This window comes from Myotis daubentonii, chromosome 12 (assembly GCF_963259705.1).
Source record: "Myotis daubentonii chromosome 12, mMyoDau2.1, whole genome shotgun sequence".
NCBI classification, from domain to species: domain Eukaryota; kingdom Metazoa; phylum Chordata; class Mammalia; order Chiroptera; family Vespertilionidae; genus Myotis; species Myotis daubentonii.
The window spans coordinates 26,938,393-26,951,239 of NC_081851.1; the positions used below are offsets into that span (position 1 = coordinate 26,938,393).

The following is a 12,847-nucleotide window of genomic DNA, read 5'->3' on the forward strand; positions in this document are numbered from 1 at the left end:
TGAAGGGAACAGTGGAAGGGAGCTTTCTACTAACTAGAGACTCCTTGGTTCAAATTATTCCTGAGTTGTGAAAACAGCAGGGAGGAGAGGCAAGCAAGTATGTAGCTTTGAGAGTAGCTCATCTTGCCTTGCAGTTTGAACAGAGGGGCTGTTTGAACGAGAGGAGCTAACAATCTTGGGTTTTAATTACCAGGTGCTACTCATAAATTGTGGAAAGCCACAGAAAAGAAAAAGAAAGGCCTTTTGTTCTACCTTTACACTATGCAAAGCAGAAAGTTACCTTTAATGATAAGAACTATCATTTACTAAATGTTCACAGGGTACTAAAGACTTTGCATATTAATGCATTAACTGCTCACAACACTATTATGAATCAGGGATTTTCATCCCCACCTCAGTAAGAAAACCTGAAACCCACAGGTTGTATAGCTCGTGGCAGAATTGGAATTTGAATCCAGGTCTGCCTGACTCCAAAAGCCCTCTGCATATAAAGATGAGTGGTATAGGTAGAGTCTAGTGCAATAGTCTGTCACCAATGATCTATGCAATTGCAGTGGAGGTGTAGTTATGAGGGACTGAAATATCATCAAACATTGTGTGTGGATTCAGTAAACAAATCTATATGCTATCTCTCCTATAAATCAATCCAGTTCAATTCAACAAATAGGTTCTCCCTCTGTGCCAAGCAGTGTTCTAGGGGTTGGGGAGACATTAGTATACAAAAGAAACGAAAATCCCTGTCCTTACGGAAAGAATTCATTAAAATCATACCAAAAGTAAACTTTTTGTCATCATTCATTTTTACCAATTAAGTGAAACTGAAAACATAACTATGATCATGTGAAACACTTTGCTATTTAAAATAAATCATCATACTGAGCCTACTTGGAAACCACTGACAGGATTTAAATGATCACAAGGACATGATCCTGTAGATGAGGGAGGGATTTTTTGTGCAGCCAAACCCAACCTGGGAATGACGACGATCCCTGTACCCTAGATAGAGGTCATAGTATTGGGCAATCAGCGTGGGTAATCCCACGCAGACATCACAGCTCAGTGCAGATTATAATAACTATTTAGGTGAATCAGGATTATAATCTCATGGATGATAACGAGCAACCTCAGGGGCACAACTGGAGGCAGGGGGTGGATGACTTCATCTCTTGTTTACCCTTGGACTCTGGCCTCTCCGAGGTTCCCCCTAAAGCTCTCACCGAGGAGTGATCCACGGGTTGGTGCAAAGCGGGAGAGGCCACATTGGAACTGTAACTTCAGTCCTCAGGATCCCCAGGCGCTCATTCACTTAGGGCTAGTCCGGGGCTGTAGGCATGACAGCTTGTTTTACCAAAAGATCCACTTGCCAAGAAATTAAGTGTCGGGAAAGGAGCTTTCGGTCTTTCTTGTCCTTACCCTGCCTGGACACCAGCTTGTTACCACCGGATCCTCGCAAGGCGGGGTGGAGCGTTATCCTCTCCATGTGCCAGACGAGGAAAGGGAGGTGCCGACTGGCCCAGGGCCGCGGGAAGTTCTGCACTGCTCTTCGCACCCCGCCTCACTGTGTCCTCCCTCCTTTCACCACCTCATCTCCGGAGTGTGGCTTCCTTCCCACCTGTCCCGCTTAAACTACAAGAGTCGCCGCTCTCAAAAGACTACATTCCCCACAATGCCACGCGCCGACCAGCCTCACGTAGGGTTTTTCCTAAACTGCCGTAGTAATTAATGTTGACTCAAACCCACATTTCAAGAGGAGAGCCAAGTTACTGTTCACTTCTCTGTTAAGACACTTATTTTTTTTTTCTCCTCCAGTGTTCGTGAAGAGGTCTTGCTAGGGGAATCCATTCAGGCACCTGCTCTGGCCACCCCTCCCGCCCAGGCCGCGGCCTCTGACAGGTCCCGGGGGCCTGCGAGTGTCATTGGTGGTGACCGCAGCCGCGCCGCCGCCGCTGCCGCCGCGACCATGGCCTCCGGTAGCAGTGGGCTCGCCGCCGCCCGCCTCCTGTCGCGTTCCTTCCTCTGTGAGTCCGGCGGGATTTTCTCCTCCAGCCCCGCGAGCTCCTGCCCGGCGGCCCGTGTCGTCCGGCAGACCGCTCCAGGCCCTCCGGGGCCGGACTCGGCCAGGGTCTGGGAGCCCCGAGAGTCCGGCCGCACGTCGGGGACCCTGTGGGGTGCAGGGAACCTTGCTGGATATGTGGGCGGAAGCAGGGACCCTTTGGGGTGCAGGGAACCTTGCTGGATATGTGGGGTAGAAGCAGGGACCCTGTGGGGTGCAGGGAACCTTGCTGGATATGTGGGGTAGAAGCAGGGACCCTGTGGGGTGCAGGGAACCTTGTTAGATGTGTGGGCGGAGGCAGGGACCCTCTGGGGTGCAGGGACCCTGTGTGGTGCAGAGAACTTGCTGGATGTGTGGGGTAGAAGCAGGGACCCTGTGGGGTGCAGGGAACTTGCTGGATGTGTGGGCGGAGGCTGGGACCCTGTGGGTGCAGGGAACTTGCTGGATGTGTGGGGCGGAGGCATGACTTAGGCTGCTGGCGGGGGAGCCCTAGGGTGGCTGAGCCAGGACCCGGGTCTGGGAGCCTGGCAGACCTGGGGGCTTGCTCTTGCCCCGCCCGCGGTGATGAGTGGCAGGATGGGGTCGGCATCCAGATAGGCCTGTTGAGGAGTGAGGAGCAGGGTGGTCCCGAATGAGGAGGTGGGAGCGTGAGCGTCATGTTTAGAGGTCGGGGCAGTATGTCTTAGGAAACTGGGGGCTAAGGCTGTCCCTGGCACAGAAGGGACCTACATGTCTGATTGTCCTTAATGTAGATTGTAGGCTCGGCAAAGAGGTGGGTTCTGCACCCAGAGGCAGCATAGCCCCGAAGACTTCTAGAAGCTTAGGGCTGGCTGGGACCTTAACCAGCTTATCTGCACTGTCCGCGCGAGGCGGTGTGAACCCTCAGTTTCTGAAAACGTAGTAGCCAAGGTTCCCAGCCTTTGAGTAGCGCTGACTGTAGGAAATTCTGGCCGTGTTCAAAGTCTCTGTGTTTTTAGGGAGATTGTGTAGGAAGAGACTTTGGAATCAGCCACATCAAGGTTTGAAGTCTGGCTGGTCCCTTACAGTCTGTGTAATAACCCCGGGCACTTCTAAATCTGTTTCTCAATTTCTGCTTCAAATCCCATGAAAATAATAACATATTTTAGCAAATCAGAGACATCATCATTTGTAAGATGCACCGTTGTTTTGTCTACCATTAACAGTGGAAAATGATCACTGATTAAAATTGTGACACACCATCAGCTGTCGTATGCATCCTGATTTCAAACATGTTAAAAAGGTGCATCCTAGAAATGGTGACATATAGGATGATCTGGGGTCATTGTTCAGGGTAAATAAACCAGTTTATATAAAGCACCTAGGCTGAAACAGCATTAAGTAAGGTACTGTCCTATCTTCCTGGGCTTTGCTTCTAATTCTGTTTGTACCGAATATCGGATGAGACAATTCATTTTTTGAGAAGATTACATTTTCAAAGTGCATAGGGATGGATGTGTGTGCAATAGCTACACTTAGTTACCAGATCACTTGAGGACAAAGGTCTGACATAACATTGGCAAGTAGGAAAAGATTGGGTTTCTTTGGGAAAGTTTTCTGGAGATTCTTATGGTATAATTTAAAGGCCAGTTGAAGGTGTTGTAGGCAGAAGGAAAAAAGGAATTAGTTATACCTATATCTTTATCTCCTGGGGTCTTTGCTCCTCTGAGTGTCTAAAAAATTCTAGCCTGCTGTAGCAGGAGGAGAGTCTAGAGGAGAAAGGAAGGATGTCTAAAAAAGATCAGGATCCTTAATCCACCCTTAGCAACAGTTAGAAATCCTCTCACAGAACTGAAAGTTCTTTTTTCCTAGATTTGAAGGACCATGAGGCCGTAAGAGATCATCTAGTTTAGCTTTCTGTTGCTGGAGTGGTCTTCAGTTAACCGTCGTCACGTGATCAACCTGTTAATTAAGGGTCTGAGATCTAAACCAAATTATCTCTGCCTGTCCGGTGTGGCTCAGTGTTGAGCATTGACCCATGCACCAAGTGGTCACCTGTTTGATTCCCTGACAGGGCACATATCCCGGTTGAGGGCTCCATCCACAGTAGGGGGTGTGCTCTCTGACATTAATAAAATAAAAACAACAACAAAAAATACTTAAACCAAATTATCTCCTATACTAGGGGGGTTACAGACTACAGTTTTTAATGTATGAAAATCTCTAAATCCCCTAGATCTTCTCTTTCTCAGGCCACGTTTCTAAGCCCATTTTTGCCTCCACTAGAAAAACAGCACCCACAACAATACCATGCAAACTTTGTTTTTAAAAGTTAGTCACAAACTGGGCTCTGAGGTTAGTAATAAAACTAGAAATGCTAGGGAATTTCGTTCCCTCAATGAAGTTTTAATTGATGGTACATTTTGTGCTGAAGGTCACAAGTGTTGCAATTTTGGTTTGAGTTAGGAAAAAAACCCCAGACACTTGTAGATGCCTTCCAGAGTTCTGTTGGGGGCAGCCTGGAATGTTCAGAAATTCCTGAGTGAAAAAGCCCAGTTTTATAGCTTTTGAAAAAAGAGAGATAATTCAGTTGAAGTGGGAGAGAAAATAAAACGAAAAATAAGGAAGGCTTTCCAGAAGAAAGTTTAAGGTTTTTATAAGCATCTTTGAAGTTGAGTAAAGTTTTTCAAGAAGTATAAAGCAATCAACGTCATTTTAAGCCTAAGCCCAGGAGTTCCTATAAGGTGGGTCATTTATAAGAAATAGGGAAGATGAGCTAGTATTTTTGAACCTGAGAATTATGGTGTTTTAATGCGAGAAAGTGAACCTTACAATTCCATACCTTTGTTTGGCAAATGAGGAAATAAACCCAGTATGTTTCCTAGCCAGTATCAGAAAGGTACTAGAATGCCAGTCATTTAACTCTGCAGTGTCCTTTCCACTAATACATGCTGTGCTGTGTGATACTGTAAGAGAGAGAGAGAGAGGGAGGGGGAGAGAGAGAGAAACACCAATCAGTTGCTTCCTGCAAACAACCTGACCAGGCATGGAACCTGTAATCTGAGTGTGTGCCCTGACTAGAAATCAATTGAACCTGTGACCTTTCTGTGCACTGGATGACACGCCAACCAATGGAGCCACACCAGCCAGGCTAAGCCTCCTTTTGTGAAGTATTTATTTATTTATTTATTTATTTATTTTGCCCTGCCTTTCCCATGTGTTTACCAAGTTGTATGGACCTGGTTTTGGAATCAGAGAAACATTTAGAGGTGTAGTTGGGAAAGGAGACCCTCAACAGTGATGTTTCAGATTCTAGTATCTGTTGCTATTGCATCTAAAAACCAACTCTTTATTTCAAAACTGCATGATGGCCTTGATGTAAGTGCGAGTTTTCTCACATCAAGCTTGTTCTTGCATACAACATAATTGGGGATGTGCAAAGTAATTTCTGTAAGTATAGGGGAAGACTTTCATGTCACCAAAAGACAGGCATTTCATTGTTGTAGACCCACATTTTTAATTTTTTAAGATTATAACATTTTTAAAATTGGGTTGTATTTTATCATTGATGGATTCTTATAATAAACTAGAGGCCCGGTGCACAAAAATTTGTGCACTCGGCAGGGGGGGTGGGGGGGGGGGTCCCTCAGCCCGGCCTGTGCCCTCTCGCAGTCTGGGACCCCTCGGGATATAACGACCTGCTGGCTTAGGCCTGCTCCCTGGTGGCAGCGGGCAGGCCCAATCCCTAGGTGGAGCCCCTGGTCGGGCTAGGAGCAGGGCCGATTGGGGAGTTGGGGCGCCACCCCCTGTCATGCGCAGAGCAGGGCAGATTGGGAGGTTGCGATGCCACCCTCAGTCACACTCAGAGTAGGGCCTATTGGGGGGTTGGGGCACCGCCCCCTGTCACACTCAAGGCAGGGTCGATGAGGAGGTTGCGGCACCACCCCCTGTCACGCACAGAGCAGGGCCCGTCAGGGGGGTTGGGGCTCCATACCCTGTCAGGCACAGAGCAGGGCCAATCAGGGGGGTGGGGCGCTGCCCCCTGTCACGCACAGAGCAGGGCCCATCAGGGGGGTTGGGGCTCCGTACCCTGTCACGCACAGAGCAGGGCCCATCAGGGGGTTGGGGAGCTCCCCCCTGTCACTCACAGAGTAGGGCCCATAGGGGAGTTTGGGCACCACCCCCTGTCACTCAGAGCAGGGCGGATCAGGGGGTTGGGGCGCCGCACCCTACACACTCAGGGCAGGGCCGGTGGGGAGGTTATGGCTCTACCCCATCACACACAGAGCAGGGCCCATGGGGTGGGGGTTGGGGCTCCGCCACTCTCACACTCAGGACAGGGCTGATGGGGAGGTTATGGCTCTACCCCCTCACACACAGAACAGGGCCGATCAGGGGGTTGGGGCGCTGCCCCCTGTCACACACAGAGCAGGGCTGATCAGGGGGTTGGGGCGCCGCACCCTGTCACACACAGAGCCGCAGGACGATCAGGGGGTTGGGGAGCTCCCCCCTATCAGGCAGAGAGCAGGGCTGATCAGGGGGTTGAGGCGCCTTCCCCTGTCACGAACAGAGCAGGGCGGATAGGGAGGTTGTGGCCCCGCCTGTGTCACACACAGAGCCGCAGGGCGATCAGGGGGTTTGGGCGCTGCCCCCGTCACACTGATCCTGGTGCCGGGAGGCCTCTCGGCTCCGCTGATCCCAGTGCTGGGAGGCATATTACCCTTTTACTATATAGAATAGAGGCCTGGTGCATGGGTGGGGCTGGCTGGTTTGCCCTGAAGGGTGTCCTGGATCAGGGTGAGGGTCCCCAGTGGGGTGCCTGGCCAGCCTAGATGAGGGGATGATGGCTGTTTGCAGCTGGTCACACACCCTTCAGGGTGGGGGTCCCCACTGGGGTGCCTGGCCAGTCTGGGTGAGGGGCTTTGGGCTGTTTTCAGGCTGGCGGGTGACTGAAGCTCCCAACTGCTCCTTTTTTTCTTTTTCTTTTTTTAATTCTGGGCCAGCTTTAGCTTTGAGGCTTGGCTCCAGCTCTTAGGCCTCCACTGCTGAAAGCAGGTTTCTGGCCTTTGTTTACCTTCTGTATTTGAAACAATGTTGCAATCCTGCTGGCTGAAGCCCTGGGGACTAAAGCAGGTTTCTGGGGTTTTGTTTAGCTTCTATATTTGTAACATAGTTGCTTAGAGTTGCAGCTCAGAGGCCTGCAGTGGCAGGCAGGGAACATTGGAGTCCTCCGTCACTGAAGCAAGCAAGCCTCATGTTCGCTTTAAGCTGCCTGGCTGCCGGCCGCCATCTTGGCTGGCAGTTAATTTGCATATAGCCCTGATTAGCCAATGGGAAGGGTAGCGGTCGTACGCTAATTACCATGTTTCTCTTTTATTAGATAGGATTGGCAGCATTTTTCTTTCTAGTACTTAATAATGTTTCTTAAAATGCAGTGGTGTTTTAGATTTGATGAGATAAGGTACTTACAGCTAAGCTTGATTTGTAAGTAACTATTAAATGAGTATATAATTTTGAATTTGAATAGTGGATTATTTGAGGTTTGTTAGTGGCTGCTGAGCTACTCTGCTATGTTTTAAGGTTCTATGGCAGGTGTGGGGAACATTTTTTATGTCAGGGGCCATTTGGATACTTATAACATCATTTGCAGGCCATACAAAATTATCACCTTAAAACTTAGTCTGCTATATTTGGTCAAACATTTAATTAAATCACCCCTAATGCCTTGGCAGGGCCAGACCAAATGATTTCATGAGCCTTATACAGCCTACAGGCTGGACATTCCCCACCCCTGTTCTATGGGTAGGGAGCATGATAGCTGTATTGTAATATATATTATACATATGTAATACATATGCAATAAATAAGCATAATATCTACACTAATAAAAGATAAACATGAAAATTGACCGTACCTTCCCTATGCCGTAAGCCACACCCACCAGCCAATCAGAGCAACTATATGCAAATTAACCCAACCAAGATGGTGGCCAGCAGCCACGGAGCTGGAGGAAGCAGGAGGCTTGGTTGCCCCAATGATGGAGGAAGCCAAGCTTCCTGCCTGCCGAGGTGGGCGCTGAGCTCCACTCAAAGCAACAAAGTTTCAATTATAGAAGGTAAATAAACCCCAGATACTTGCTTTCAGCTGGCCCTGGCCACGGAGCTGGAGGGAGCAGGAGGCTTCCCCCGCCCCTCCCTGGCCAGCTCTGAGCTCCTCTCAAGGCTACAAAGTTTCAATTATAGAAGGTAAATAAATCCCAGAATTAAAAAAAAAGAAGAAGAAGAAAAGGAGAGGCTGGGAACTCCCGTCGCCAGGAGACTTGGCCAGCCTGAAAATGGCCCTCAGCCTCTTACCCAGACTGGCCAGGCACCCCCGTGGGGACTCCCCACCCTAAAGGGGGTGTGGCCAGCCTGAAAACAGCCATCAGCCCCTCACCCAGGCTGGCCAGGGACCCCAGTGGGGACCCCCACCCTGAAGGGTGTGTGACCAGGTGCAAACAGCCATCATCCCCTCATCCAGGCTGGCCAGGCACCCCAGCGGGACCCCCCACCCTGATCCGGGACACTCTTCAGGGCAAACCAGCCGGCCCCCACCCATGCACCAGGCCTCTATCCTATATAGTAAAAGGGTAATATACAAACTGACCCTAACAGCAGAACGACTGGGAATGATTGGTCACTATGACACACACTGACCACCAGGGAGCTGCCCCCTGGTGGTCAATGCACTCCCACAGGGGGAGTTCTGCTCAGCCACAAGCCAGGCTGACGGTGCCAGTACAGCGGTGGTGGTAGGAGCCTCTCCTGCCTCCTCAACAGCCCTAAGGATGTCCGACTGCAGCTTAGGTCTGCTCCCCACTGGCAAGTGGACATCCCCCAAGGGCTGCCGGGCTGCCAGAGTGATGTCTGACTGCCAGCTTGGGCCCGATCCCCCAGGAGACGGGCCTAAGCCAGCAGGTGGACATCCTCCAAGGGGTCCCAGACTGCAAGAGGGTATAGGCCGGGCTGAGGGACCCCCCCCCCCCCCCCGTGTGCACATATTTTTGTGCACCAGGCCTCTAGTATAATAAAAGCATAATATGCTAATTAGGCTGGACAGCTGAACGATGTCCTCTCGGATGTTTTTCCGGACGATCTTCGGGACGAAGCCAGGGCTGTGAGGGCCAAGCCCCTTGCACGAATTTCGTGCATCGGGCTTCTAGTATTCCTAATAAGTGTACATTTGTTAAAATCATGAGTATGCGCATGAATAAATGAGTAACAAGGACACAGTTTGAGAGGTGAACTGAAGGAGGAGTATTTTCCTGAACAGAGTCTCAGGTGATGGTTAGGAACATGGTAATGTGGTTTGAGTCAAATCTGGGCAGGTGCTCTTTGGCCGTAGCTTCATTAATCCTACTGCATCTTGTAAAGGATGTGGTTGCTCTCTATGTGGAAGAGGACTTAGCTGGTGGCTGACTGGTACAGATTTGCAACCCCTGTTGCGAGCACATCTCTCTCCCATTTCTCAGTGCCTTTCCTTCATCGCCTTTGTTACATTTTGCACTTTTGTAGTTTTGTGTTTCTCAGTTTAATGTTTAGCTTTTGTACAGACTCCATGTGGGCAGGGCCTGAGTCCATCCATCTTGTTCTGCCCTGAATCCCTAGTACCTGGCAAATAACCTAGCACAATGAACACCTCAGAGCAGTTTGGCCTTCTCATTCTGCATTAGTAATAAAAATGATAATAAATAGCTAATAGTGAAATAGCATTTGCTCTTCCTTAGGCATTATGTTACGTGCTCTACATATTATGAATTCATTTAATTTCCAAATTGCACAGGAGGTACATCATATTATCATTATTTTTACAGTGCGGCTGCACCTTTAAAATGTTTCATATGTTAAAAGTTTACACGTGTGTGCACATACACGTTATATATAGACATGGATTAGTATATTTACATACAAACATAGAATATGCATGAAGACATGTATAAAACATTCTGGTTGGACTTATTTTAAAATGTGAATTATATATGCTCTCTTTAGAAGATTATTTACATCTGTGCTCACATCGGATGTGAACCCAATTTTGGGAGTACACGAGTCATTTTGCTACCCAGTTATAGACATCATCTCATATCACCATCACAGCATCCTCGTGGGCAGCTGTTACTCCATTTACAGATGGGAAGACTGATGCGAAGGGAGATCAGAAGACTTCCCCCAGATCACACGGCTGGTGAGCAGCTGAGCACACACTCAGTCTGTCTGATTCCTGGGACTGTGTTCTCAGCTGCTCCTGGGACTCAGTCCCAAGGTTAGGCTGGCCAGTTTGTAAGAACCTGAAGAGAAGGCGACTCCGCCACATTCCCCGGAGGGGGCCCAAGGTGCGGCAGCTACAGCCTTCACCACTGGGAAATTCTTCCTGGCGGCCGGCCTCAGGCCTTCCTGCCGCCCTGGTGTTTAGTTAAAAATGCTCATTTTCTTAATATTAGTAAAGTCAGTGTCTCCTCATGTTTGATTTACCATTTTTCTGCCTTCCGTTGTCTTTCTTGTTTGTGGCCTTTATTCATTGTTCTGTCAGGCTTTTGGTCTCTTCTTGTTGGTGTTTCATGTTGCTAAGGTTAATTTCTTGTCTGTTAACATGTTATGAAAACATTCTCCTGGTCTGTCATTGCCTTCACTCTGCTTGTGGTATGTTTTGCTCTGAGCTCTTTCTTTTCTTCAGTATCACATGACTGCTCCTGGATTTCATTTGTTAAAGAAAAAGAAAAGAAAAAGGTTAGCATGGAATTTGTACTAGATTGATACAGTGTTGAGGACAGCTAGTAGTATTGAGGGCTGGACTTCTGTGTAACCTACAGATTTTAGGGAAACCTCCAATCTTTATATATTTTTCAAATCACACAGAAAGAGGTGGAACTTAAGACATTTTGCTTGATATAGTGTTTCTTTTGCAGACCCTGCCTCTTGTCCTAAAATTCAAAGATTTTCTGTGCACCTGCACTTACCATGGTGTATAAGACATGGTTCTTGCACTCAGGGATTTACAGTGAGAAGTTCTAAAAATATTTAGATGGTACTTGAAATAATCTAAAAATAAATTTAAACAGAAATTAATTCTACTTAGATATAATGTAGTAAAGAAAGTAACAAAATTTACACGCCCATCCTCATACAATGTGTGGCATTAGTATTATATGTTATCTAGTATACTAAGAATTTCATTAGGTTAGAACACCCTAATGGTGATTGTAGAATCACCATTGTGGCTGCTGGGGCACCTCAAGGTTTTTTTCTGGGGTTCAGAGGCCACTTTGATTGCTGTCATTTCTCATTCAGTTGATCTACATATTCTAGAGCAGTGATTCCTTACCTAGGACCTCTTGTGACTGGTTTATCCCTACGGTGCAGGTATCAGTTTGGATGGCATGGGGCCCTGAATCCCTAGTACCCGGCAGATAACATAGGGTACTAATATTTGCGTCTATTATATGCTCTAGAACATAGGGCATACATGGGCCAGGACTAGGGCAGAGGTGAAGAGAGTTTTTAGTTCCTGAGGGATTATAGCCATGGCCAGGAACACAAACCACTTTTTTTAAGAAAGTGGGAGGTCAAGTGTCAGATTTTAGGAATGAATTGCTGGCAGCCCAGGGCTCAGTTTGGAGGTAGCCCCAATGAGGAATCCATTCCTAATCCTACCCTCTGTATCCCTGCGTCTCCCGACTTCTGCTCTCCCCTTACACATTTACTTGGGATAGGAGATTTACCCCAACTCCCCAAGGCCTACAACAGTGCTTTCCACACTGTGTGGTTGTGGCCCACTTTATGTCAGTTCAGATGGATTGTGGGGTTTTTGAGGGCCCAGATCAGCCGTGGGCAAACTATGGCCCGCTGGCCGGATCCGGCCCGTTTGAAATGAATAAAACTATTGAAAAAAGAGACCGTACCCTTTTATGTAATGATGTTTACTTTGAATTTATATTAGTTCACACAAACACTCCATCCATGCTTTTGTTCCGGCCCTCCGGTCCAGTTTAAGAACCCACTGTGGCCCTCGAGTCAAAAAGTTTGCCCACCCCTGGCCCAGATTCTCTTACTCGGCGCTTATTTCTTGATACTCAGAATTGTGGCTTGGCATAGGTTCTCCCCAAATATTGATTAAATAAATGAATAGCAGGGTCATTGCACAGGCTGAGCAATAACAAAGGGCTAGGAAACTGGAAGGGGAGCTGCTATTCCTCACACTTTCAAAGCAGTTTTTAGGAGCACCAGCCATGTGGTGTTATGAAGCTTGAGCTCCATAGAGTATATCTAGAAGGTCCGGAGTAGGAGATGGAGTAAGAGAAGGTAGTAGTCTTAGTTGTTCTGGTATTGAGGTCATGTTTATGTACAGAGGTAGACCTATCTTTTCTCAGGATGAGAGGGGGCAAACATTATCCTCCCCTGTAACAGAAGACATTAACTGTCTGATGTCTCCTTTCCTAAGTGAGTGGGTATAAGAGAACATGTGTAGGACAAGACTTTACCTTCAAAAAGCAAGCATCTCCTTTTAGCAAGGATGGGCTCCAGGTATTCTGATTTTATCATTTGCTCGTTAATCAAATCTACTTTCCTGCCTGAAAATTCCAGAAAGATGGACTATTTATTGGAGATTCTGGGAATGGGGAGCTGGGGGGCTGCTGGAGCGGATTCTGCCAGGAATAGCAGCCGGGGAGGAAAGGGTGCAGCTCTTTCATAAGGATTGTGGTATCCAGCTAGGAGAATTGGCAGCTAAGGACCAGAATGGGTCTTGAGTGACAGCGCTGGCTAGGGTGGGTTCTTAGGCCACAGATTCCTCTTGCAGAGT

General features: G+C 48.0%; 1 protein-coding gene across 1 annotated transcript in view; it reads left to right on the top strand.

The window, feature by feature from the left end:
* The first annotated feature begins 1,859 nt into the window (after nucleotides 1-1,859).
* The window catches only part of SUCLG1 (succinate-CoA ligase GDP/ADP-forming subunit alpha), a 39,956-nt gene continuing 28,968 nt past the window's right edge, over nucleotides 1,860-12,847 (top strand). The window contains exon 1 of the mRNA XM_059659289.1: nucleotides 1,860-2,018. Coding sequence (XP_059515272.1) covers nucleotides 1,961-2,018 — 58 coding nt within the window. The 5' untranslated portion in view covers nucleotides 1,860-1,960. The remainder of the gene's footprint in view (nucleotides 2,019-12,847) is intronic.